The 26735-nt window shown below is 41.0% G+C and overlaps 2 protein-coding genes across 6 annotated transcripts in view; one reads left to right on the top strand and one right to left on the bottom strand.

Moving 5' to 3' along the window:
* Positions 1 to 202: 202 nt before the first annotated feature.
* hacd4 (3-hydroxyacyl-CoA dehydratase 4) lies at positions 203 to 13896 on the top strand. The gene is made up of 7 exons (XM_028038586.1): positions 203 to 504; positions 5313 to 5419; positions 9557 to 9684; positions 9766 to 9875; positions 10913 to 11019; positions 12328 to 12420; positions 13196 to 13896. Coding segments are annotated over exons 1-7 (630 nt in total). The 5' UTR covers positions 203 to 502; the 3' UTR covers positions 13279 to 13896.
* The window catches only part of focad (focadhesin), a 74810-nt gene continuing 61457 nt past the window's right edge, over positions 13383 to 26735 (bottom strand). For 4 of the 5 annotated variants that reach the window (XM_028038515.1, XM_028038518.1, XM_028038517.1 and 1 more), the window contains 10 exons: positions 24149 to 24229; positions 23905 to 24033; positions 23694 to 23809; positions 23369 to 23611; positions 19546 to 19635; positions 19281 to 19458; positions 19105 to 19202; positions 15416 to 15667; positions 15187 to 15325; positions 13383 to 13608 (listed from right to left, as the gene is read on the bottom strand). In XM_028038515.1, coding sequence (XP_027894316.1) covers positions 13535 to 13608; positions 15187 to 15325; positions 15416 to 15667; positions 19105 to 19202; positions 19281 to 19458; positions 19546 to 19635; positions 23369 to 23611; positions 23694 to 23809; positions 23905 to 24033; positions 24149 to 24229 — 1400 coding nt within the window. In that variant the 3' untranslated portion in view covers positions 13383 to 13534. The remainder of the gene's footprint in view (positions 13609 to 15186; positions 15326 to 15415; positions 15668 to 19104; positions 19203 to 19280; positions 19459 to 19545; positions 19636 to 23368; positions 23612 to 23693; positions 23810 to 23904; positions 24034 to 24148; positions 24230 to 26735) is intronic. The other variant, XM_028038516.1, reaches the window with a different exon arrangement.

Raw genomic sequence — 26735 nt, 5'->3', positions numbered from 1 at the left:
GATTATAGATGCTCAAAAAAAATGCTATTTGTTGAAAAAAACAACACATTCACAACAGAAACCAAGTCAAAACTGTGCAAAAATATATACATTTTGAGTTGAAAAAAAAGTCTGTAAAAATGTCTACCCAGAACTCGAGGTAACAGTTCTAGATTCTTGTCAGCGCCTGGAGGTGTCTGAGTCATTCCTGCACATATACATGCGTTTTCCATTGTCCCCGCCCCGTTCTCTCCCCACTCGGACTGCATGTTCTTGTCAGCCAGTCTTTTCATAGCTTTCTTTAAGGGGCCGGGACTATTCAACAGCCTGGCTCGCACATGGAATTTTCTCACTTCCTATTCTCAGTGAAGACATAACGGCTGCAGTCAGCACAGAGGAAGCTTTGCAGCATTTGGTCTGTTTGCAGTATCAGATCAGCTGAACTGAAGCTCAAACTGGAAACATGGATATCTGAACTGAGAGCAGATCCAGAATCTGCTTGAAGGAAGGCATCAGCGAGAGCATGTGAGTGAGAACATTGAGCGTCACAGTGGAGTTACTGAGGAATGTTCTCTTTAGGGTGGGCTTAGAAATGACTGGCTGTAGTTAATGCTCAGCTATACCGATGGAGACTAAGTTTAAAAATCTAGATTTTTTTCATATGTGAACCTTAACTACAGCCTGGGAAAACTGGATTATACCCATGAAATACTTCCAAAATCACTCAGATGTACTTAAAGGATCAAATATGGTTTGATGATGTTTACTATGTGTAAGCTTCTCATTTATAGTTTTTTACATTTTCTGTGGTGATAGAACATTTCTACAGCACATATTTTAAGTCTCTACCTGAAACATGAGCTAGTACAATTAGAATAATGCATGTTAAAGTTTTATATGTTAGTTTGAGCTGATTAAATGATGTGAAACCTGATAACATTTTAATTATTTAGACCAAAATGATTAGTTACAGATGAGGTTTGAAACACTACCTCACCCACTGAGATACCCAGTGTGATGGAGAAAATCTAGCACGTTAGGTCGATAATTTTCTTTATTTTTCTATTTAATCATATCTGTGTTGCTTTTTTCTCTGCATACAACTCTATAAATTTCTTTACGTTTTCAATTATTATTTGCTGATAATACACTGGCATTTCCCCAGTAAAAATCATTTTATTCTATTCTGGTGAAACCCATTGACATTATTCTTATGCATACAGCCACAGTAAAAATAGTATAAGTTTAGAGTTTCACATATCAGGACATAATGAAAAACGATCTGGCTTTTGTTCTAAATGTTAATAGATCTAAAATACAACAAGTTCTACACTCTGATTTTGTCAGAGGAATTTCATTCCACTCGTCAATATTTCAATCATGTTGGGGAATGGACTTTGGCAGAGCTATTTCAACAACGCTACTCTTTTTCTCAGCCATTCTTGAAACGTGGGCAAAGCATCAGCTCACATTGAGTCAGAGGATTTCTTGGTTCACTCAAAGACTGCCAGCTCTGCATGTCCTAAGGTTAAAAAAAACCCAAATCACCATGCCTTCACCACCATGCAACAGTGCCAACAGCTGTTATTAGGTCTTTGTGCCTTTGGCTTTGTCAGATGGTGAAACTTCTCTGATTTCCTTAATTTTGGGTTATCAGCTGATGCTCTTCCTCCACAAAGGTCTGAAAATCAGCCCCTGTCTCTTTCTGCTCAGCTGCCCATGAGAGACTGACTGACCATCCCGCCTAGCAGGTCACCCAACTGTCACCAATGTGCCTACTCTGTCACTATACTTAATGATGTTCAGAGAAGAACATCAGTATTGGCCAAAATCGGAATCAATAGGTCAGGCTTTTTCAAGATCGGTGATCCAGAAAACTGCAATCGGTGCACTTCTATTTGTATTACATGTTTTTTTATTTTTAGAGTGTTTAGCATGGGGGGTGATTTGCATGTTTTAGTGGATTTTATTGATTGGTTTCCACTTTCACATAATGACCCATACTTGTGTAAGCTTACATCACCTATCTGGAAACATCTCTGGGAGGTTAAAAGTGAAAGGCACACAGTCGAAGCTGACAGATTCCTCCCATTCTCATAGAAGGGCAATTAACAGTAGAGGAGCAGCAGAAGGCCAGGCAGAGAAGAAAACTTTCACTATCATCAACAGCAGAAGCTCCCAGACCTCAGGGAGCCAGTCTAGAGCTCTTCCGACTGAGTGAATATGAGTCTAGCACTCATTTCTCCCCTGACATAATTGATCAGAATGACTGATGTCCAGTTGTTTATGTGATGTCCACCGTGTACTGCCCCCTGGTGGTGTCTGCTTGGCCCAAACAGAACTGGACTCCCAGAAGGCCTTTTGTCTATTTTCTGATTATTTTTCATAAGGTCTATAATCAAAGGAAAATTGCTTTGGAAGCTGAAACACCTACTCTACCTGACACGGTATTGGTTGGTCTTTGAAAAACAGCCAATCAATTAGTGCCAGTCATTTTCTTTGGTGCTGATTGGCTGAACCTCCAAGACGAGCAATATGGAAGACAGTTGCTGTTAGCTTCTAAGGTAGTGCTAAAACTGTTTCCATGCATTATTGCATATTAAAACATTTGGTGCTTGAACTACTGCAGTTATAAGCATTTATAGAGATGATCTCAAGTATTCTGTTTTTTAAGCTATGTGGCTGTTTTCCCTCACCTCGTTAAAACCATGAGCCCACTGTAACTTTAATTTACCTCTGGATCACATTTTTTATTCCAAATGTGTATTTGGAACAAATTTTTCCAAACAATACAATTCCAGTAAACTTGTTCTTCAATCAGATGCAAATTTATAAACCTAAGAGAAACTTTTTTCTTCAACTCTCCCACACCCGCCATGCCTATTGGATCTTTTTCTAACGCCACTGCTAGTACATTAACATTTAGAGTTTTTGTCATTTTTTGAGCATTTTCTAACTTTGGGATAAATTTGCTGGGACATCCACTCCTGGGAATATTGTCAATTGTACATCCTTCCAACGGTAGAATATTGGACTTGATATTCTTTGGAAATTGCCTCATAATATCACTGCCAATTACTTCCTGTTGTAGTGGCAACTTTTTCCTCACACAGCTTTTCCATTTTGGTTTTATCTTTGTTTAATAAATAATGACAGTGTGAAATCTGCTGTGTTTTTCCATTTATCATTGGACAACCCTAAAAATGTTGAACCTAATACAGACCAGATCATGTTTTAATATGTCCTGATATGTAAAACTGCTCAGCTGAAGTAAGGAGCCCTTTCTTTTCCCATGACTGCACTGCAGCTTCACCATGAATAATTATTGCACACATTAACTCAACACACTTCTGAGAGGCAGGGGCAGCATGATCCTTATCCATAGAATGTGGCAAATTCGAAATCCTGATAACCAGGACTTTCTGGAGTCAGTGTGGCAAAGTGGGTGTGAAAGACCAACAGCAGGTTGCCAACCCTTCCAGACCTGGCCAAGACACGTTCCCTTTAAATCCCCTTTAAATATCCAATCAGCTGATTGCATTACTGTCAAAGTTAATCAAAACAAACTGTTGTCCTGTCAAATTTCACTTACTATGAGCACCCTCCCACATGTCTGCTCTTATCTCACTGTTTTGGGTTGATGGTGGAAAACCTTTTATGTCTCATAACTCATTTCCAGCAAATTAAAAAGCACACCAGGGCACAGATAGAAGTTAGCAGTTCATTCTTTAAAGGGGCAGTGTGATGTAAAATTGACTTTTTTGAACTTTACATCATGTTATAAAATTATTTCCTCATCAAAAACACCACTAGAGAACTGCCTTGATTCTTTCAGGCATGTTCGACAAATCCTTTAATCTTCATGGACCTGCAGCTCCTCCTCAGAGTTGCTGTTTCAAGCTTCAGAGTTTCCATCTCACAAATCCCCCTCTCAGCTCCTTCGGACTACCCAGCAGTAATAAGCAAACACCTGGTGGAACTGAGCATCTGCTGAGCTCATCAGAGGAGCTACTTCTCAGTGAAATGCTGGTAAAAACGTTAAGTCTTAATAAAGGAGCCATGTTGTGTTCCTGAAGGCACGTTTCAGAAAGAGCAGGAGTTCTTAAAGAGACAGAGTGAGGCCCAATTTCAAGACATTAAATTACAAAGTCAAACTTCTTTCCAATCATATACAAAATTTTTATGACAACTGAAGATAACATAATTATTTTACTGTGCTATAAAATGACAATATGTGCCCTTTAAGGCTCAGAAGAAGGAGATGTTGCAGAGTTAAAAGCATCAGTTTAGCAGTTCCTTCTGATATATCCTCACTGGTCGTTCTCACAGCAGACAGCGGAATCAGAGAATTTTCATAGAGGTGGCCAGGATGGGACTGTTGCTCACTCAAAGGTGACCAACAACTGATCGACACCAGAGCCATTTCGCAGAACATCCATATTCTCAAAATATGTTACTAAAGATAGATAATTTTTTAAAGGCCTTGTTATGTTAATAGATACAGAAGTATATTAATATTATAACTGCTGCCACCACCTGTTTTGGAGGGAAAGTGCTTGATCTTATGAGGCCACTTGGCCAATGATTGGCCACCCCTGCTGTGAAGTTATGGAAACATTTGTAAGGAAGATGTGAGCCTTCTGATTCTTTCAGAGTAATTTATGAAAACAAATGGTGATTGATAAATATTATGCTCACATAATGGCTCAGCTCTGCAGAGAAAAGACAATTACTACAAAGTCAGACGTTTTATGCAGTATGTCAGCAGGTCGTGGGTTAGTCCATAAGGTGAACATGTATCCTGTCTGACATAGATCCATTATTTATGCATTACATATTATCAGTTAAGATTGTTAGACTGTTGAGGATGATGTTTGTCATAATCTCTGCATATGCTTCTGACCTCTCTCCAAATTAGATTTTCTTTCTCAACAGTCCCTCCTATCACACTTTTGTTCAGTGTGAACCACCAGCATCAACAGGCCGTAAGCAGACATAAAACCCACTGTCTGTACAAGGTTAAAAATGTTGATCAATCCAAGGTCTTTAATAATGTTCAGCTTAAGATTTTATTGTTGAAATCTCATAAGAGCATCACATAAATGCCTGAAGCAACAACCTGTGATGTTTCAACAATAAACTGTCCGGTTCCAGCAGAATGGACATTTCAGAATCGAGTTTAAATGGAGAGAGATAAGAGGTGCTAGAAGATACAAACAAGGATACATCTTATAAAGCATCTCACAGTTGACTCCAATTCGAAATCAATCCGGTGTATCTGAGTATTATAAAGTCTTTAGAACTAAATATCTTTGTGACTTCTTCTCCTGCAGGTACAGCTTTAGGCTGGTCTACATTTTCTCCTATAACTTGTTCCAATTCTGTGGTCACACATGGATCCTGGCTAACACCATCGCAAGATTTTTTACCTTTGGTCAAGGTAAGTTAAAAAAAAATAAAATATGATCATCCTGCTGCATTTCTGTCCTCCAACATGAATGCTGAAAGCCTCTCCAGAGCTTGTTGCAGGTTACATTGTTGTTCTATGGTTTGAATTGAAGACGTCACCATCTATTCCCAACAGGAAGCTGGATCTATCTGATTGAAGCCAAACGGCGCTGTCAGCACCAGGCTTGCTGGTTTCCCCACTAACTTACATTGAGTTTATTGAACAGTTCAGGATCATGAAAGTGGGGGGGTGATGAGCAACACAGCTGGAATGAAAGTGACTGAACTCTGCAACAATCGTTTTATCAAATAGAGCTTCTGTTGGTGGTTTCTTCTTGTTAATATGTAATAGGTGTTAATAGGTAATAGGTGCTATTTTCCACTGTTGCCAAGTACTTGCTTAGGGTGGCAGATAGGTTCAAGGAAGATTGAATTGAATGGTGGACAGGCAAGTCCACCATTCAATTCTTGGACAGGCAAGTCTTCCTGTCCTGGGATCGTTACTGTCGAATGGGAAACTAAACTGTACTGGATTTGAATGTGAATCTGCTACATTAGAATGAGCTGAAATTTATCAAATGGATATCATTAACTGTTTAAAACTGTATATAAATGCAATCCATTTACATAAAAAGGTTCCTGTGGAAATAATACTGACCTGAACTAACATTAATCTAAAGAAAAAGAGGGAGGTAATTATGTTGGAGTGCAGACTAAATAGAAATAAATTGAAGCTTATTTTTATGAAAGAAGTTCTGGATTACTGATAGCTCTTGGCCTTCACCTGGGAAATGCATATAACTAAAACTGCAGGTTGTTTAGCAGAAGAAAACCAGCCTGAGGAAGCCTTTAAATCCCAACATTTACAGGAGGATGCTTGTTTAAATTTTTATTGTTTCCTTTTTTTTTTTTGCAGTTGTTAATTTAGCAAAATACAGCAAATATTTTTCTGAAAAATCAAACTGAACATCAGAATGATGGTTGTTGGCATCAGGCGAGATGGTTTGGTAATTTTAGAACCTACTAATCTATTGGAATTTTCACAAGAGGTGGATGGATTATAGTTTTCTGGTTAATCACTGATCATGAAAAAGCCTGGAGTTGCTGATTCCGAATTTGGTTGATACCAATTTTTTGTCTAAAAGTTGGTAAATTTAATGACAAAATCTCTAAGTTGTCAACAGTGGGGTGAGTATTGTTAATTGTGCTCCATAGACGTGACCTGGTGGATCTGTCAGTCAGTCCTATCTCATGGCAGAGCAGAAGAAAACAGTGGCTGATTTTCATACCTTTGATAAGGTAGATAAGATTGGTGGATAAGATTGGTTTCTCATAATTATTGGCAGATCTCTGATGTCCAAACTAAGGAAATCAAAGACAATTTAGCAATGTATTCACAGCCATCTTTCAGATTTACTCAGAATGGTTTGAAAAATAAAAACAGGAAATTTTGCTCCAACCTACTACAGTCATTGTATTCATAATAATATCTTTCATCTAACAGGAGTGTAATGAACGATACCTAAAACCCACAAGACGAGACACAATATTTAGTTCACCAAAACAAGACTAAGACTGAACAACATTTTAACAACAGTTTCAAGACAACAAGATCAAATTTATGCTGCAAAAAAGACTTTCATTACTTATATTTAGAAGTTTTGTCACAAATTCAACTGATATGTCTCTTTTTCTGATTTATTGAATCTCCTCAGACTATGGAGCAGAGCTTCAGCTATGCATGGCCTTCTAAATTTTCATAAAGAAATATGACATTCACACCTAACTTCGAAAAACTGAACATATATAAAAAAGAACTAAAAAATAAGTAAACTATTCATTTTCTTTATGTTCTTTACAAATGTTTTGCCTTCACAATAAATGCAAATAAGGTTATTGTTAGATTCTGGGCATTTAGGTTGTTTTGTAGTATGATTTCATTCTACTTTTATTATTATTTTTGTGTTACTTTCTTATTTTGGTTAAATCTGTCTTGTTCCTGTTTTCCTTTAGTTCAGTTCTTAGTGTTTCTAGTTATATTTAATTATTATAGTTATTCTTTGTAGTTCTAGATTATTATGTTTCTTTAGTCAAGTTAATCTGTAGTGTTAGAATTACTTCCCTTTTCTCTGTGTACACTTCCTTGCCCCTTGTGCCACCTTCTCTCTCCCTCCAACCAAACCTGCAATCAGCAGAGGTATTTTGTTCAGCATTCAAAATCCCCATTATTTAAGCCTTTGTTTCTGATTCATTAGTATCCTGTCATCTTTGTCATCTTTCCAGTCTGATCCCCATTGTCGGTGCCCCCTGGACTTCATGGTCGTGTTCCTTTTTTGCCTTTATCTGCAAGTTTCGTCATCTTTTCATTAAAATCACAAAAAATCAACTCTAACTTACATGCCTGCTTCTTAATGGGTTCACTCTAAAAACACTGAACATGACAGAATGATCCAGCCAGTAGGACCCAGCAGAATTCCTGTATTTCAGAGAATTTGAACAATTACAACTGACTTGGAAAATAATGAATTGACACCATGGCAAAACCATGTTCACTACCCCGAAGATTTGCTTTGTGGCGGCAAAGTAAATGTGGTGCAGGACTGGATTCCAAATCTCCCTTCCATAGGCTTAACGGAGTTGTTGAAGGAGGCAGAGTGGCACCACTCTGCAGCCTTTACCTCCAGCTCTGGCAGTAATGGCTGGCAATCCACCTCCAGCTTAGCCAGAGCTCCCAGCCTTCTGCCCTTCTCCACAATTCTTGTTACTCCTTCCCGGTCTCCACTCTCCAGCCGCGGCTTCATCTTCAGCAGCAAAGTCATGTCTCCTTCTCCAGTCTCGTCTCGAGCCACATTCCCAGCCAGCAACATCAGAACCCATTCTTACATCAGCAGCAGCCCCTCGGGCTCCAGGTTTCCACAGCTGTGGAGCTAGGTTGTACGGCTAGCTCTTGGGCTCCAGACTACCCAGTCTCCTAAGCTTCACAGTGTTTGCCAGTCTCCTGAGTATCACAGTTCTCTCCAGCCCCTGCCTCTGAGAGATGCAAGAACGACCCGCCTCTGTTCCCAGTGCCACTTTGTGATTCCCCAGCTCCCGAGCCTGTACATCGGTCTAAGACATACACCAGTCTTAAGGGGAGGATTTTAAGGCCCTTCAGCTGCCGCCAGTTCTTCAAGTTCCACCAATGCCGGTCAGCAAGCGACAAGCGTCCTGCACTTGTCATAGCCAACAACTCTGGCCTTGAGCTCTAAAGCTTCTAAAGTATTAAGAAGTCTTCTAAATCCCAGATTTTCCATAACAGAAAATGGCCTCATATAAGTTGCAATAAAAATGCCAATCTATGTTGTTATTGCTGCAGCACGCACATGAGTGTGGAAGCTGAGATGCAAAAATATTTTTCAGCATGTCTGCAGTGTTGGTCATTGCTTCACTTGTGATGGTCCTGAAGGTCTCTTTGCATTGTGCTAGTGTTAGTCACAGTGCACAGTAATATATTCTTGAAGTGTTTACATATTGTTCATGTCTTGTCTGTCACTCTGTTGCCGTTTCTCATTTCTACTGGAAACACAAAATGCTCCCAAACAAACAATTTAAAAGTACTGGGGGCAACTTCTATTGCAACTTTATTGGGCAAAACCACGCTGACTGGGACTGGCTTTACTATTGATCATTGTTTAAACTCCACAGCCTACCTGCGTATTGTTACTGAACATGTCCACCCTTTCATGACTATGACCAGTGTACACATCTTCTAATAGTTGCTTCCAGCAGGATAATGTTATAAAGACCAGCTTATCTCAAAATGACAATGAATTCATGTACTTCAAAGGCTTCCACAGTCACCAAATCTCAACCCAATATAAGAAGTTTTAAAAGTAAACTGCTTATATCCAAAGAGGGTTTTAGTAAGCTGTACCTAATAAAGGTACAACTTTATTAGGTACAGTAAAGCTGTACCTTTAGTCACACTTGTGAGTAAAGTCACACTTGTGAGTGTGACTTTCACTCACAAGTGCACTTCTGAGTGAAAGTAGTAGTTTCACTTCTGAGTGAAAGTAGTAGTTTCAATTCTGAGTGAAAGTAAGACTCTCAGATGTTTCTCTAGTTTAATTGCCTTTTGCGATTGTTGCAGATGCTCTGGCAGACACATTTTACTCTGTGGGTTTTGTGATGAGCCTCTGCCAGCTGCTCTCCATCCTGGAGATCTTCCACATCGCAGACGGCATCGAGAAGGCTAGGCTCCTTCCTCGCTTCATCCAAGTGTGTACAGCAGTTCACCTCTTTGTTGATGTCTTTTTGATTCTAACCAGTCTCTGGTTTCATCATGATTTCTTTGGTTAGGTGATTGAGAAAAACATTCTGCTGATTATGGTCATCATGTTTGAAGAGATCCAAAGTAAGCCAGTGGTGTGTGTGCAGTTTTTCCTGTGGAATATACTGGACCTCTTACGGTGAGCCAACAGCCAGTCACATATCTTATGAGCACCAAGCCTGTTTCACTCAGATGTTTCAAAGTAAAAGTGAGAAGATGTTTGTAGTAAATAGGCATTTGTTCAATTTTGCACATAAAAATTGGTCAGTTAGTTGCACTCTTCACACTATAAGTACACACATTCTATATTCTTTGAGCTACTCAAACCTAATTTAAGGCTGCAGAAACCAAAAGCAAAAAGTATATTATTCATAATATCAGTATATTATTTGCTATAATTGTAACTGTGCAGACATGCTTATTACTTTATCTGTGATACTTAGTTTAAAAAAATAAACAGTATTTTGTTTTCTTTGTCACATATCTCTGTTCCACATTTATAACATTGTCTCTTTGTACATGATGTCAGTTTATTATTTCCAAATCAAAAGAATTAATTGGAGCTGTTTTCACATTTCCATTCCTAGCTAATAGTAATAGTAGATGTTTAAAATTTTGCAAATGTAGATGCATCATGCAACCATGCTGTAAGCACAACTTCATAAAACAAGAGCATTCTTATCTTGAATGACATTTGTTGCCACATTTAATGTAATAAGCCTCCACAGTTTATGTCTATTGTAGTTTTTGAGCCAGAAGGATTTTCTTAGCAATGTCTAGTTATAATCCATGTAAGTTAAAATCACCTCAGTATCATCGGCTCATTTGTTTTCTTCCCACACCTACTACACTTTCAGATCAAAACTTGGAGGTCTGTTTTTACAAAGGTTCAGAGGCTTTTGGGGATGCTGCTTGCTAACCCTAAATTAGTTTTTGTTTTGTGCTGTTGTGCCTTGGTTAAAAAAACAACAATGTCACTTTCTGATGCTGGCTGGAATTTAACACTGCTTCCTTCAGTTAAAGCACAATTAGAGGAAGTGGATTTGTGTAGAAATACAACTAAAGAGGATATTGCCAACTGTAATGTCCAAACACACTTCCCTTATCATGTCAAAGAGTGCAACACACTGCATGTCCATGTTGCTTGTCACATATTGTGTGTTGTCTGTACTTCAGGTACCCTCACGAACTTCTGTGTGTTATGGAAAGACCTTCTGTCGCCATGTTGTGGAGCCGTTACTCTCTTTGGATCCCCTTATACATCCTGTCAGTTGTCATTGAAGGTGAGTCTGCTTCAGAACTCTGAATGCATGCTGTGCCTTGAAAATCATGATGTCTCCTAAAATGTTTCACATGTTGTCGCATTACAACCAGGAACTTCATTGTTCTTCACTTTACATCACAGAGTAACACAAATTTGTGTTACTCCGTGATGTTCACAAATTTGTGAATATGAAGCAAAAGGAAAATGCAGAAGACCTGGGACTAAGGCAGAGGTTCCACCACCCCGGACATCTAGCCAGTTGTTTTAAAATGGCCTATTTACAGTCCAGATTGAAATACCACTGAGAATCTGTGGCAAAACTTCTGCCAATCAGATGCTAAGAAAAACATCTTCAGCCTACTGGTTCCACAGAGACTAACTGAAACTGTAGCCAATGATGGTTCTGCAGCAGGGGTGTCCAAACTTATTGTCCCATGGGCCAAAATCAGCAAGTTAAAAGTACAGGGCTACAGTACGAGGATAAAAACTATAACTTTTTTAAAAGCCAACTCTACAAAAAATGTTCAGTTTTTTACCTGCTGTACATTAAATTATGCAGAATTTTAATGAAACAAAGTAGTAAACATTTTTGTAGGAAAGAGGTCAATGTTGAGGCAAAACCTGCCTTTCTTTCTCACTGAAAGAAAGGCATCCAGCTTGACCATTATATGGGACTCCATTGGAAAAAGTATATACAAAAATTCAATATATTCTCAGTACAAGAACAGAATGTGGGTCACTATTTCTCTGGAAATGGCTGCTGTACATTATACAGCAGCCATTTCCAGCCATATTGATCCTTTTATTATTTATTTATTTATTATTGGAGCCTTGCAATGAAATTTCTTTCAATTTGTACATTGCCAGTTGAATGGCAATAAAATCTGTCTATGTGTTTGGTCAAGCTTAATAAATTAATTAAATGCAAATTTGGGTGCATTAAAGTCTGCTTCAGAATAAAAGTCACTGGATCAATGCAGTCAGATTTACTATGTGTTGTACCTAACTAATTTTGTCCAAATGAAGTAATCACAATCTCCTTCCACCACCTTTGCTGGGAAAGCCAATCTTGAATAAAAGTCCAAAGGCTGCCAATGGCCCCTCAACCGCACTTTGGACACCCCGTTCTACAGAAAGTATTCTGTAGAACAGACAGTAGTCTGGAAACAAATGTACAGCCACACTTTCCCTTTTGTAAAGGATGTTGAAAGTTGAGTATCATAAGGGCATGAATGGTTTTATAAAACCTTGGATGTGAGCTACTGATCAACTACACACTAGGTGTTCTGATGAGCAGCAGCTGAGGCCAGTTCTCTCTGTTCTCCAGGTGTCATTATTTATGAGGCGCTGCCGTACCTGGAACCGTCAGCCCCCCACCTGCCCTCCCTGCTGCTGCTCTACCTGCCGCTTCTCGCTGTGGGTAAGGAAAGAAAGCAGTCCAACTGAAAACACACACACTGCATGGGGCCTTCATTATGTTGTTTTCACTTTTCTGACATTTAATCTTCATTCCATCTCAAATGTTCTCTGTTATAAAGATATAACTGATGGGCTCTGATGGACATTAGAATCCATTCCTGATTTTCTTTGAAGATTCTCCTAGATTATGTTTCAGATCAGAGATATCTCTGATGAGGTTTCCCTTGGAATCTCAGAATGATTGCAAACAGGAGCTGCAGTTGAGAGCTCTGTTGCCTAGCAGCAAGAAGGTGCTGGGTTCAATTCCAGCCTGGGCTCTTTCTGCTTTGGGGTTATCATGTCATCTCTGTGTATATGTGGGTTCTCTCTGGGTACTCAATTTTCCTCTCTAGGAAACTTTGTCTGTGGTTACTGTTTGGCTGTTTATCTGCAGGCCACTGAATATTAGGTTCAATGGTTTCTCGAAATCAGTATTTCCCAACACTGGTCCTCAAGGAACACAGACATGCACGTTTTAGATGCTCCCCTGCTTCGACACACCCATCACATATTGTTTGTATCATTTATGTACAAAAAATTGGCTGTTATGAGTATAACACGGGTATAAATCAGGATAATAGATCCGGTATGGGAGGGATTTCTGTGGTGTATGTGTCTTTGCTATTGCTTTGTGTTTACATAAAAATACAATAAAAAGTATTTGATCAAAAAAAAGAGTTGGAGATAAAACCCTAAGCCAGCCTTTCTAACAGCAGCTGTGCTGGTGTTTCATGTAGGAGGCTCGGTAACAGTCTGGCAGCTGCTGAAGGAGAGGAAACACCATCTGGAGAAACGCTACAAGAGGAAGAAACAGAAATGACTCAGAGTTGGATTCTTCAGGGACAACGGGATGACTCTGTTTTCAAACCGTCTGATTTATCAAACGAACATTTCAGATTGCACAAAAGGAAAAAGGAAATGTCAGATTTTTGAAGCAGTTTAATGAAGACAAGTTTCTGACTGAACTCATGACTGAACAAAGAGCAACAGCAGCAGTTTCCACTCAAGTTTCTTTCACCAAGTAGGACAGATGTTGTGTACAAACGTTACCATATTTGTACCATGGATCCTCTGAACTACCAGCTGAAAGCTCTGGTCCACACGGCTTTCTTCTTGAACTCGGCGGACGACTTCAGACCCAGGAGAGCAGCTGGAACCAGATCAGAACATGGATGGTCAGATGGATGGTCAGATGGACAGCAGAATGAATAAACCATTCTAAACATTACAAATCACTCTTTATATCAGAAAGGTCTAACTGATGTTCAATCAGGTGATTTGTACAAGGTCCCATGGAAACCTTCTACTACCTGCAATCAGGGGCCTCCATCTATGTGAAGTCAAATTTACTCCAATAAAGTAAATCTCACTTTACTGGAGTTCAGAATTGGGCTTCGTTATTAAGTCTAACTCTGAACTTTAAATCCCAGAAAAAAAAAGAAAAAAATCACATAAGCTTAGAAGATAAATCAAATTTTCTGTTTCTTAAATATGTGCCTTCATCTGCTGAAGATGATAATTTAAAATAAAATGTTAAAATAGCCTAAGGAAACCTGGACATCTAGGCTGCTTTCAAAGATGGTAAAAAAAATCTCCCTGGTTGGACAAAAAGTCATGGAATGACCTCTGGGTAGGGTCTCACTACATATTGTGCATATATCACAATACCAGACTAATATATTTTACAAGTTCTCAAACTACCAAAATGCTAAATGTTAGTTAATGTGTTTTATTTTGCATTAGGAATTTTCTTTGTGTTATTAGGACATTTATTTAGGAAAGTTTTAAGTAGGAACTAATATTCAGGATGTTTGTTCCACTGGGGCACCTAAGAGAGATGAACCCCCTTGGTGAGATATGAGGAGAACAACAAGTGTCAGCAGAAAATTCCAGTTTAAGTAGAACAGTGTAATGAGTACTGGAGATTAGTCATAAAGACTTCATTTTAACCTCTAAAGAAGGGTTTGCCAGCAAGGTATGTTTATATGTTATATATAATTTTTTATGTCTATTGTATTCATTGCACCATCTCATTGAAGTTTATGTTGTATTTTAGTTCGACAGTCATGACAAAGTATTCAAGTATTCAACAAGGTGGTGCTGCAACAAATGCAACTGTAAGATTCTATATCTCACATTAAAGCCGAATACCAGTAAAATAAAACCTATATTGACACTAAGAGGTGGAAGTGATAGAGCAGGAAGCTCACATTAGAAAGAGAGGAAGGAAGAAAACAAGCAGATATCACACCTGATCTGATTGTCGGAATCATTACCTATATTATTGTCATCACAAGATTTTCTAATATTATGAGAATCAAAAACCTGAGAGTCTGGTCTTGCTCTCCTGAAGCCAGTATCTGAGCTGGGTGTGTGTTACACTCCTACTTGTTCCAGTTCAAGGCAGTTCTAATACCAACGAGTCAACCTATGATAAAAATCACCCACTTGAGACATTTGTTTCAGAATCACAAGAAGGAAAAAACAATAAACCTACAACCATGAAGTAAAAAGCTATCAGTGTAATTTAAAAAGGAAAAGTCCAATGGAGTATAAACTTACACATTTATTATTTCTAAATGTAAAAATAATTTGTTTGCAACTCAAAGCCTTGAGTTGCAAACAAAGTTGTCTTTTAGAATGACTCTTCTGTTTGAGTTATGTCTGTTTACTTTCACTCACTTTTAGGAAAAAATGTGAGTGCATCAGGAAGTATAAACGGACTAACTGTACAGAAGCAGCTGCAGGAGACCTGAGCCGTAAACAGGTGGAGGAATGAAACGTGCTGCACCTCTGGCTGTGCTGATGGTGACAGCTGACAGATTCTCTTCAGGACCTTCTGTTATGCTGAGAAGCCAGTCGATAAACTGAAACACACACACACCCACGCACACGGTTGTCATGTTGGACCTATAACCTAAAGCCAGCAGTAAGTCACCTGACCTATTACCTCTCACCTTGTGTGTCTGGCTGCTCCATGGCTCTTTGCCTAGCAGCAGTGGCAGGCTGTGTGACACTCCCAGCATGCACTGCGGCAGAGCGAGCTCACTGAATGAAAGTGACCCGTACAAACCGTGCTCTAGCACTGGAGGCTTGGAGTCTGGTTGCCATGGGAACCATTGGGCCCTGATGCCAAAGAGGAGGGGCATGAAGTGGTCACCCCAGGAGATGACAGCAGCAGCAAAGAGCTGGAACAGGAAGTCAGTGGCCTGCAGATAAACAGCCAAACAGTAGCCACATGTTTTTAGCCACTAAAATACCATCCACACTATACATTTTCACAAAATAGTAACCATTAATAATTTAAACATATTTAATGAATAGAAATCTGAAATGTGAGGCATGCATCAAAATTCAGTATCCTGAGTCAATACTGTCTCTACTGATTTTGCACAAACAATTTTCTCTCTTCTGTATATCAAATCTTGATGGGTATAACAAGACCCAGTGGAAAACAGTAGGCAAGTATGTGGATGTCCTATTCTGGTTACCTTGCAAAACAGAAGGGACCATAGGATTAGAAAATTAAAAACCACAGAAACCCATCTAGATATACTGATAATCTAAAAAAAAGTTGAAACAATTGATATGCTTAGGCCTCAAGGTAAATTGAGTTGCAGAATATTAAAAGGTTTTGCTGTAAAATGCTGTCTGATATCTGAAGAGAAGCTCTAAAAGGTTTTTGGTTTGTGCTTAATAAGAAGCTGAGTCATTCCTGTGAGTTAGTTGGAGAACAGGACCTGCGCAACACATGCTGAGTCATCAGTGACATGCAGCAACATTATGGAGTGAAAATAGTCTCAAAATATCTGTGCGTGTGTAATACTGGATTTGTAACTCGTGTAACTTTGGATAGTTGTGTCTGTGAAATATGATTCCTAAACTGTAAAAAGAAAATAAACCTTCTCCTACACCTACAAATGTTGAAAAAGTACACACGAGTTGCCAGATACACACACACAAAACTGCATTTGTACAGATCCAGTTACAAGTGCACGAGTATTTTAGAGACTCATTTCACACTTCCGGAGTTCCCAGATTTGTGTGTAGATGGTGCATTTACATGCTAGTAGAAAGCTGATTTTTGCTCTGAGTCTGGTGTTTTTATCCTCTAAACGTTTCTCACTGTTATTGTGTAGAAGTGGCAAATACGTTAGTTCGGTGGAAAATGGCATATCTCAGCACTTCCTTATAATATTCCAAAATGATTTATAGACATATTGTGCATTTTTGAGCGGTACAGGAGACTACGTGGTCTGAAAAATGACCACTGGGTGGCGGAATGGTTCGCTGGCTGGAAAAATAGGCAGGCAAACCAAGAAACAAGATGGTCTGCCCTCAGAAGTAAATAGAAGTTAAACCTGCAGACTTTGCTCTCCGATTATAATGAGACATCGAGTAATTATAAATAATTTCAGATTACGTTTTATGTGTCTGATACTCTGCCCTTCTCATATGTTTCTGTTAGCGGGAGCTAATGTTTATGTGAACTGTGGTACTTTAGCTGTTCGTAGCGAAGTCCGTGTATTTTTAGTGTTACACGAGTTACAAATCCAGTATTACACACGCACAGATACTTTTACATACGGACATTCATTTTGAGACTATTTTCACTACATACAACGTGGAAGAACAGCACCGACCGGTGTTATAGATTAACTGGTGGCTAAATTAACTGGTGACGGCATCTGGGAGAGACAGATGTTTCTGAGCGCGTGGCTTTTCCGGACCCCTTTACCAAACCAGGAAATAAATAATGCGATAAGCTTAAAAAACTACAAATGTTTGCAAAAATACTATCCAATTCCGTGAGACACCCATTACGATCCCGGGAATAACTAATTAGAAAGACTTTTATTGGTCTTATATGGTATGTTGCCTTTTTTTTTTTACATTAGTCTGCAAAATCACCAAAACATGTAAATTACACAGAACTTGTCCTGATTTGTGTTGCTTCAGAGGTTGAGACTCGTCAAAGGAAAATCGAAATAGATCTCAAGATGCCATAAACAGATTTCAAAGCAAAGATTAATCCCTGAAAGCTGACATAAATGTTGAAGAGCCATGGGATTAAAAATAAAATGTTTAAAAAGATCGACTGGCTATGTTGTTTTTCACATCTCCCTCATATTGTATATTTCAATTAGATATCCACAGAAACAATAGCAAAATCTTTTTAAACACTTTTTGTAACATGTTATAGTTTATTTCCTAGTTCATTTACAGAAGACATGGCTACCGCAGATCTATGTGGCAGTGTCATTTCTTCTTTATTGTTGATATTTTTTTCTCGTAGTTTAACTAAACATCTTTATTCTTTTCATCAAGTGACCCTAATACTCAACCATAAAAGACACCCTGAAAAAACAATTGTTTTATATACTTTTACATCAGAAATGGGTTAAAATCTTCACTCAAACGGAGGTTCTGAAAGTGTCACCAGTTAACCCAGGTTACCCTCTTAAAGCGCAGGGCATCCGTTAGATCAGAATCAATAACGGGTAGGATTATTGCACTTCCGTTGGCCGATATAGTTTAGTGGATAAAACAGCACTCTTGGAGCTCAGCGACCGCTGGTACAAGTCCAGTTAGAGATGTCGTCTGATTCACTTTTTGGACCAGTTTATTTTATTGCCTAAAAAAATAATATTCACTTGCTGCCAACGTTTTGGAGGTAGTATCGTTTAACAGGTTTGCCAGGCAAACTTTTAACTGCAAGAATATTGTGAAATTACTAAATTGCACAGCTTTGCGTCTGCAGGTCAGTTAAGGTGCAAACGAAATAACGTGGCTTCCATTAAATGAGCAAGGAATTAGTTTGCATGATATCATAACTGTTTACATTTATTAACACATTTGCAGAACATGTCAGTAGGCCTGTCAGATAACAAATTTTGCTGAGCGATTAATTGTCTCAAAAATTATTGCGATAAACGATAATATTGTTTAAAGACCTTTTTACTTAGACTTAGACTTGTACTTTATTGATCCCTTGGGAAGACTCCCTCAGGAAATTGAAGTTACCAGCAGCTCCCAGGCAAAAAACAAAGATAACACACAGTAAGCAAAAGTGCAAAAGAATACAAAATACAAATTAAATACAAAGGTACACACCAAATGTGAGTAACCAAAACCTTAAATTATGCAAGAAAAACCTTAAATTATGCAAGAAACAAGGAATAAGAATATAGAATATAAGTAAATATAAATACAACACAAAAAAAATATAAGAATTTGGCGGATAGATTGACCAGTGATATCGTATTGCACTATGTGGTTTGACCTGATAAGTATGGAGAAAAATACAAGGGTCACTACTCCTTCCACCCTCTTTCACCCATTATGCTCCAATGCGGTGTTTTCGAAGTGCACTGAACGCTGCTCTGTAGAAACTTGTTTTGAAACATAATTTTCAAATGCAACATTAAACATATTTGCTTCAAATGGGATTTATAGTAAAGTTTTGCAAACGGTTTTGTCACACAAGTAGCATTTTTCAACAGGCATCAACACAGCCACCTACAATTTAGAAACATCTGCGGTGCGCATAGGTTTCAACCAGTTAAGTTAGCCACCAGTTAATCTATAACACCGGATATGTGGTGCGGCGCCGGAATGGACCGGATCTGACTGGACTGGACCCTACCTTCTTGGTGTCTCCACAGCTGATGGAGGTCGCTCCATAGCCGATGTTCCGGATGTGTCCCATCAGCTCCAGCAGCCACTCCATGCGCTTGGAGACGCCTACAGGGAGAAGCAGGAATGCTCAATACGCAGACTTAGACAGTAGAGCCGCTGTTACCAACAGAGCTGCACTCTGACCTGTACTGGTGCCAGCAGTCAGTCGGCACTGGTAAAAGGCCTGCAAGAGGATCCAGCCCAGTCTGCAACTCGACCAACCGCAGAGCACGCCGGTGATGACATCATTGAGGCTGAGCAGCGGAAGTCTGCCCTGAGAGGTGAGGAATGCCAAGACGAAGCAGGCTTTTTCCACCTGAGCCTGAGATTCACACAAATGCTCAACTTTACTCACAGAGCAATTGCTGTCACTTCCTGACACCACACTGATCTCTGACCCAACACTGACCTCTGACACCTGAACGATCCTGTCGATCTCTGTGTCGGACATTTCAGACAGACACCTGGCCACACCCACATACAGATCCACCTCAGCATCCTGAGACAAGAACAAATACCCGGAGCTGAACAGCATTCCTGTTTTGATCTTTGATTTCTCTGATTAAATTTGTTATACAGAAACTTTGTTCCCAAAACACAGAGACACAAAAAATAGACAGACTTCAGTGCTTTGTCAAAGTATGCACATCCCTTCTCGTTTGTCTCGTTACAACAGGTGGCAGCTAAAGGATACAGATTTGATTCAAAAATAGTCAAAGGGAAATTAAATGTCATAACTCATATCACCTGCAGAAAAGAAGGATCTCCAGTAGCAGTCAGTTTTCTGAATAGGCCTCTGACTGAAGACTTGCTGTATTACAGTCTCATGACTGTCATGTCATGCTAACAGCTCGATATCATGTTTCACAGTAACATGTCCAGGATGACACAGTTGTTCACAGCTCTTCTAAACCGCTTCATTTGCTTTGGCTGCTCCACTTTAAGGAGCACTCTCCACTTTGACTAGACCATTTGAAAACATGAACATGCTTTCAAATGGCCTTTGACTGCCACCACCAAGAAGAGGACAGCCATCTTAGTTTGAGAAAAAAAAACATGAATCCTTTTTCTTAGCTATATACTGATAAGGGCAGAGAATAATCGGATTCACTGTGATGAATTGATTATTGAATAATAGTCAACTAATTTACTAATCAATTAATCATTAACTGGTGAATACAGACTCAAAAAGGCATTTTACTGAAACAACACACCCAGTACAGTAAATAAGCCAAAACTGTGAAATAAATATATATATTTTGCATTTCAGATAAAAACACCTTTGATAAGATAAGATAGATAAGATAAGATTTATTTGTCATTGTCATCAACAGATTACAACGAGATTGAGATTTGCTCGACTCAAGTTAAAATACAGGTTATGTGTATATACATAATATACAATATACATATACATACATACATACAAAAAAAGATAAAGAAATAAATAGTACAAAATTAGAAATAAATAGACATCAGAAGATGGTTGCAGCGCCTGGAGGTGTCGCAACAGAATTTACATTTTTAACAAAGTGGTGTCAAGAGCAGAAGTTCTTATGCCTCTGAATTTAGTGCCATGACTGCCATTGGGTAAAAACTGTTTTTTAGGCGATTTGTCCTGGTTTTTATTGCTCTGTATCTCTTGCCTGGTGGCAGCAGCTGGAAGAGACCATGGCCAGGGTGTGAAGAGTCATTTAAAATGTCCAAAACTTTCTTGTGGAGCCTGGAAGTGTAAATCTGTTCCATAGTGGGGAGGGGGCAGCCTATGGTTCTCTCTGCTGCCCTAACAACCCTCTGGAGCGCCTTCTTGTCCGCGGATGTGCTACTGCCGTACCAGACACACAGACCGTACGTGAGCACACTCTCTATGGAGCAGTAATAGAAGGCCTGCAGCAGGTCTGAGGGGAGACGGTTCTTCTTGAGTATTCTCAGAAAGTACAGTCTCTGCTGTGCCTTTTTCAACAGCTCCTTGGTGTTGGTGCTCCAGGTTAGCTTGTCCTCCAACTCCATGCCCAGAAACCTGAACACTGGGACCCTCTCTACACAGGTCCCACTGATGGTGAAAGGGTGGATGTCCGTTTTGTTCTTCCTGAAGTCAATCACCAGCTCCTTTGTTTTGGAGATGTTGAGGAGCAGGTTATTGACTTTGCACCACTCTGACAGCCGCTTCACCTCATCCCTGTACTCCAGCTCCCCCTTCCCGCCTGAGATGAGACCAACAACAGTCATGTCATCTGCAAACTTTATGATCTTGTTGCTGAGGTGGTTGGAGACACAGTCATGAGTGTAGAGGGTGTAGAGAAATGGGCTGAGCACGCAACCCTGTGGCGATCCGGTGTTCAGGCTCAGAGCAGTGGAGGTGTGGGGGGGCCCAGTCTGACCCTCTGGGAGTGACCTGTTAGGAAGTCCAGGATCCAACTGCAGGTGGCTGATGGGAGACCAAGGTTTACTAACTTGGACACCAGACGTTGGGGAAGTATAGTATTAAATGCTGAGCTGAAGTCCATAAAGAGCATTCTAACGTAGCTCCCCTACTTCTCTAAGTGGGTCAGGGTGGCATGAAGTGCAGTGGATACAGTGTCCTCTGTGGACCTCTTTGCTTTGTAGGCAAATTGGAGAGGGTCCAGTTCAGCAGGCAGGCCAGCGAGGATATGACTCCGCACCAGTCTCTCGAAGCACTTCATGATGATCGGTGTGAGTGCCACTGGACGGTAGTCGTTCATGGTGTTGATGTTGGTTCTTTTCGGCAGGGGGACAATGGTAGAGGACTTTAGGCAGGGAGGGACAGTGGCTTGAGACAGGGTCTGGTTAAAAATCTTTGTGAAGATTCCAGCCAGTTGGTCTGCACAGTCTTTAAGCACCCGTCCCGACACACCGTCAGGTCCCACAGCCTTCCTTGGATTCACCTTCCTCATCACCTGCCTCACCTCACACTCCTCTACTGTGAGAGCAGAGCTGCTGTGGACAGGCAGGTGTGATGGAGCTGTGGTACGTGTCACCTCAAAGCGGGCAAAGAAGATATTCATCTCCTCTGCCAGGGAAGTGGTTCCCTCCGTGCATGGCTGGTTGCTGGATCTGTAGCTTGTAATGTGCTGGACACCCTGCCACACCTGCCTGATGTTGTTGCTCCTGAGCTGCTTCTCTATTCTCCCTCTGTATGATGCCTTAGCTTGGCAGATGCCTCTTCTCAGGTTGGCTCTGGCAGAACTGTAGAGTGCTTTGTCCCCAGACCTGAAAGCAGCGTTCCTGGCTTTCAAGAGGCCCCAGACCTCCTTAGTCATCCAGGATTTCCTATTCGGATAGATCCTCATGAGTCTGTTCCTGGTGACATTGTCCGTGCAGAACCTGATGTAGTCCAAGACTGCTGAGGTGTAGTTCTCCAGGTCCTGATGTGCAAAAACCTCCCAGTCAGTTCTCTGGAAGCAGTCCTGTAGTTGGTGAGAGGCATCCTCAGGCCAGATGGTGACAGTCCGGGTTGTACTGGGGATACGTTTCCACAGGGGGTGTAAGCAGGGATCAGTAGCAGGGACACGTGATCAGACTGGCCAAGGTGTGCTAAGGGTTTAGCTCTGTATGCCTGTCTGATGTTTGTGTACAGCTTGTCCAGAGTTTTATCACCCCTGGTTGTGCACTTTATGTGTTGATGGAATTTGGGGAGGACTGATTTCAGATCAGCATGATTAAAGTCCCCAGAGACGATGTGAACAGCCTCGGGGTACTTGTTCTGGCTGTAAATATGTTCTACCCAAAACTCCTCAAGTGGCAGTTTAATTTTCACCTGCTTCAAATTCACTATAGGAATGCCATTTTTGCATTTTAAGCATTTTAATTTTTTTATTTAAAAATGAATTGATTTTTTTTTAAATTAGCATCTTATAATATATTTCTATTGTACACAAAAATGCTTAAATTGTTCAATTCAGTGAAAAATCTGTATAATGTGGCAATTTTGTCTTGTCAGATTAATAATCAGAATAATCGATTACTACAAAAATTTGTTAGTGTTTGCTATGTGTATGAAGCAGAACATATCAACAAAAAACACTACCATTACTGATATTATAAAAAGTCTCAACTTTAAAAAGTCATGTCCTCATCCTGCTTGGTGAGGCAGCAGAAGGTTCATCCTCTATTCAGTTGTGGATGTGTTCCAATGTGTAACTATGGCAACAAGGTGTTGTTCCAAGGTGAAGCTGTAATAGGGTGGAGCTGTAAAAGAGAGTTGACCCCACCTGGATGTGGCTGGGCAGGAGGCTGAAGGCCGTCTCGACGGAGGAGCAGAGGGTGGTCCAGCAGTGGCTGGGGGGGTTAGGGAGGGCCATGGCCTGAGCCATGCCCCGCAGCAGAGAGACACACAGGGAGCGCCTTTGGAACTGCTGCAGGCCCAGGTTCTGCACATACATCTGCAGCTTGTCCTCTGCCACCTGCTTCATCCACACACCCAGTGTCTGGTAGAGGTGGGCCCAAGTGTGATGCTGCAGGGGGGGAGAGGAAGTCATATGAAAGCTCTGCTTGTATCTCGCTGCAGCCATGATGAAAAGGACAGGAATAACCAACACTGAGGCTGTGGACTAGTGGCTGTGACAGCCAGGACCCCAGGAAGAGGGATGCACTCTGGGAGGACTGGGCCTGGGACGCCGCCAGGACTACACACTGATGCTGGACGCCTTCCCCTGTCAAAGTCAAACCACACCCTGTGGTCACCTGTAGAGCATGTGAGAGGTAGGTGTGTGTGGGAGAGGGTAGGGGGGGAAGCAGGAGGAGTTACCAAAGCTGAGCCTCATCAGTGGGGACAGGACAGCGCTCCAGTTAATGGGGGGGAACTGGAAACCAGCTCCTACTGACGCCATTGAAGTCAGGGCGGTCCGGACCAGAGCAGGCGGGGAAAACTCTGGACCTGCAGCCGCAGTCACAACCCAGATCTCACATTGCATAGTTACACATAGTTACACACACACACACACACAAACACGCACACACACGCACACACACACCTGTTCAGGAGAACACACCTTTCCTTCCAGCTTCAGTGAGGAAGTCGATTATGGATCTGATGATGCTGCTCTCTGGGAGGTAGTTGAAGTCCTGAGGAACTGATGGGGAGAGACAGAAGAACCACAGATCGGAGCATTGCTACAGCAATAGGCCTCATTCAAGCATTCATTATCTTCGCTTCTAAACTACAAAGTTCAACACATTTCTGAGGAATTTCTGTGAGACCAACAAACTGCAACATAAATTTAGAATAATGAAGTAGAAGGAAAATAGAGCACAGTTTTCAGAGATAATATTTCGGAATAGTGGGCGTCTCAGTGGGTGGAGCAGAGGCTGTAGTCGCGCTGAAGGTTTTCATAACTTTAACATCAGACCCACCTGTTTACCACAAACAAGTGTATGATGAAAAAAATATATGTGTTTGACCATAATTTGATAGTTAGAGGCTGCAGTTAAACCCCCCCTCCTCCTCACCATGGGCCCGGTGTCTTAACAACATGGAGGCAGAGGCACTGAGAATCCTCAGTCATTATTAGACCGAGGGCAGCCAAACTCATTTATTTTGCTAAATTGTTATTTTTAGCTAAATATTATTGTTGAGGGTCACAAACAGGCCTCCTGATGCACAAACTGTTAAAAAATATTTCAAAAAAGGGCACTGGGGCATCAGGGATAATAGGGGAAGGGGGGCTCACGCCTCCTGCACGTGCCCGTGGAGTTGATTGATTTTATTGTTCTTGCCCGTTTCCAGATTGGTGTTCCTCAGGCCCAACCTGCAGCTTCTAGTGCCTTTCTTTAGGCGCAGTAGATCAGAAGCTGCTTTTATGTTTCCTCCTTCGGAAGTATATATATGGGACCTTCATGCCTGCTGGTCAGACACCAAGGTGTTTTCACGTCTGACAACGGATGGCAGGGCCCTGGCGGCCATGCAGGGGGCACCCAGGGTTGGCTTAGGGCAGCTGCCGGCTGTGGAACCGGCGATTGCCTCTCTTATTATACCGCCTGATGAGACTTTGTGGCCCAATGCCTGTTGTCCGTGGTCTAAGTGCCAATGACTCTGGGGCCCGCATGGGCCGAATTGGGAACACTCTCTCCCATCTGATGCTGGCCCTGTCTTCCTCTTTGGAATCCGTTCCACTGGACCACTCCACCCAAGGCCTGGTTGATCCATCTCTGCAGGCCTTTGCTCTTATGACAAAGGCCTGCATGACGAAGGAGCTTGGACACACACTCTCCACAATGGTTCATACTCGTCGCCAGGTCTGGTTGTCGCAGTAGCCATTTACTGAGCCTTGTAGGAGAACCCTCCGGGCCCTGCCTGTAGTTCCAGGGGAACTTTTCATCTCTGCAACACTAGACGCCTTGGACAGCTCAGGCCTCTTGTACACGGCAGCAGCTGGCAGGGCTTCACAGACGTGATTGCCAACCAATTGGCAATTGGGCAGATGTGGGTCCTTCATGGAGGTCGTTGCGCCCATCTACTTCTTTCATTGAGCCCCAAGGTCTGGTGCCGGTTCAGAGATCGCTCCAGATGAGGGAAATGGGCTCGAGACTGGGGCCAGGTCATCGCGCCCCTTTCGGGCCACACAGTCTGGCCGGTATCCTCCTGGTCATATATATCCAAAAGACAAATAGCCTTTTTGTTTGCTATGCGGGCTCACGGAAAGGTCAGGCACTTTCTAAGCAAAATACTGACATCTGCCTACCAAAGATTTTATCGAGCCGGTGACATGTTTCAAAGACATGTATGTTGAAGGTAACAAGATGGACGATCAGTGGAATAATCTGCTGGAGAAAAGCAGTAGGATTCCAGCCTTCTGACTTCTTGGACATGTTGAAAATTCATATATTATTTCTCCTATTCCAGTTATCAAGATCATCTAGTTTGTCTTTAAATACAACAGCTTCTACTCTGTCTTGTCCAGGTGTTTCAGAGCGTCGCACACATTTTCTTATTGGCCGAGACTCACCCTTCCATCTCCTCAACTTGCTCCGACAAAGTTTAAAGTGACATTTCAATCTTTGTAAGTGTGGCCTGAATGCTGACCATCTTGCCTTCGGTCTGTTTGGAGAAATCTTCTTTCTCGCATCGACAATATCACAGATTCAAGCCAGTTGGTTTCCTCCTTATCAGCCACCATTTTGAGAGGTGGTTGTTTGGATCCGTCGATATTACTCAGCTAAGATGTTCTATTTCTACAAAGACTGCACTGTGCCATGCACTTATCTGCTATGTTATGCGTGGCTAAGTTTAAAGATAGAGGTTTCACGTAAATAAATTCAATATTAAGAACAACTGAGACGGAGAAGCAAACCAGCAGAGCTCATGATTGCATGACCATCCTTAACCATGCTTCTTTCTTCTGACCTCTGACCTTGAACTGTCTGCTGGGTTCCTTGGTCTCCATGGTGCTGTTTGTTCTCTAACAATGTTCTGAGACTGGAAACAGATTAGCTGCATTTACTTAGTTGACTTCTGAAGGTTCAATAGTATTTGTTTAGTCTGCACACTATTCTTTTCCCATTTTCTTTTGTTTTTTGCAAGATAAATTATTTGAAAACTATCCATCCTATTTCTTGTGTTGTGTTGGTGTTACATTAAAA

Source organism: Xiphophorus couchianus, chromosome 14, assembly GCF_001444195.1.
Source record: "Xiphophorus couchianus chromosome 14, X_couchianus-1.0, whole genome shotgun sequence".
In the NCBI taxonomy this organism is placed as follows: domain Eukaryota; kingdom Metazoa; phylum Chordata; class Actinopteri; order Cyprinodontiformes; family Poeciliidae; genus Xiphophorus; species Xiphophorus couchianus.
The sequence above is the reverse complement of the archived record's forward strand: the minus strand, read 5'-3'. Positions and strand labels throughout refer to the sequence as shown.

What these genes read in the sequence shown, in the direction of transcription:
- hacd4 (XM_028038586.1), top strand. An exon ending in ATTTTTTACCTTTGGTCAAG is followed by an intron (nt 5,420 to 9,556) that starts GTAAGTTAAAAA and finishes CGATTGTTGCAG; the next exon opens with ATGCTCTGGCAGACACATTT. An exon ending in AATATACTGGACCTCTTACG is followed by an intron (nt 9,876 to 10,912) that starts GTGAGCCAACAG and finishes TCTGTACTTCAG; the next exon opens with GTACCCTCACGAACTTCTGT.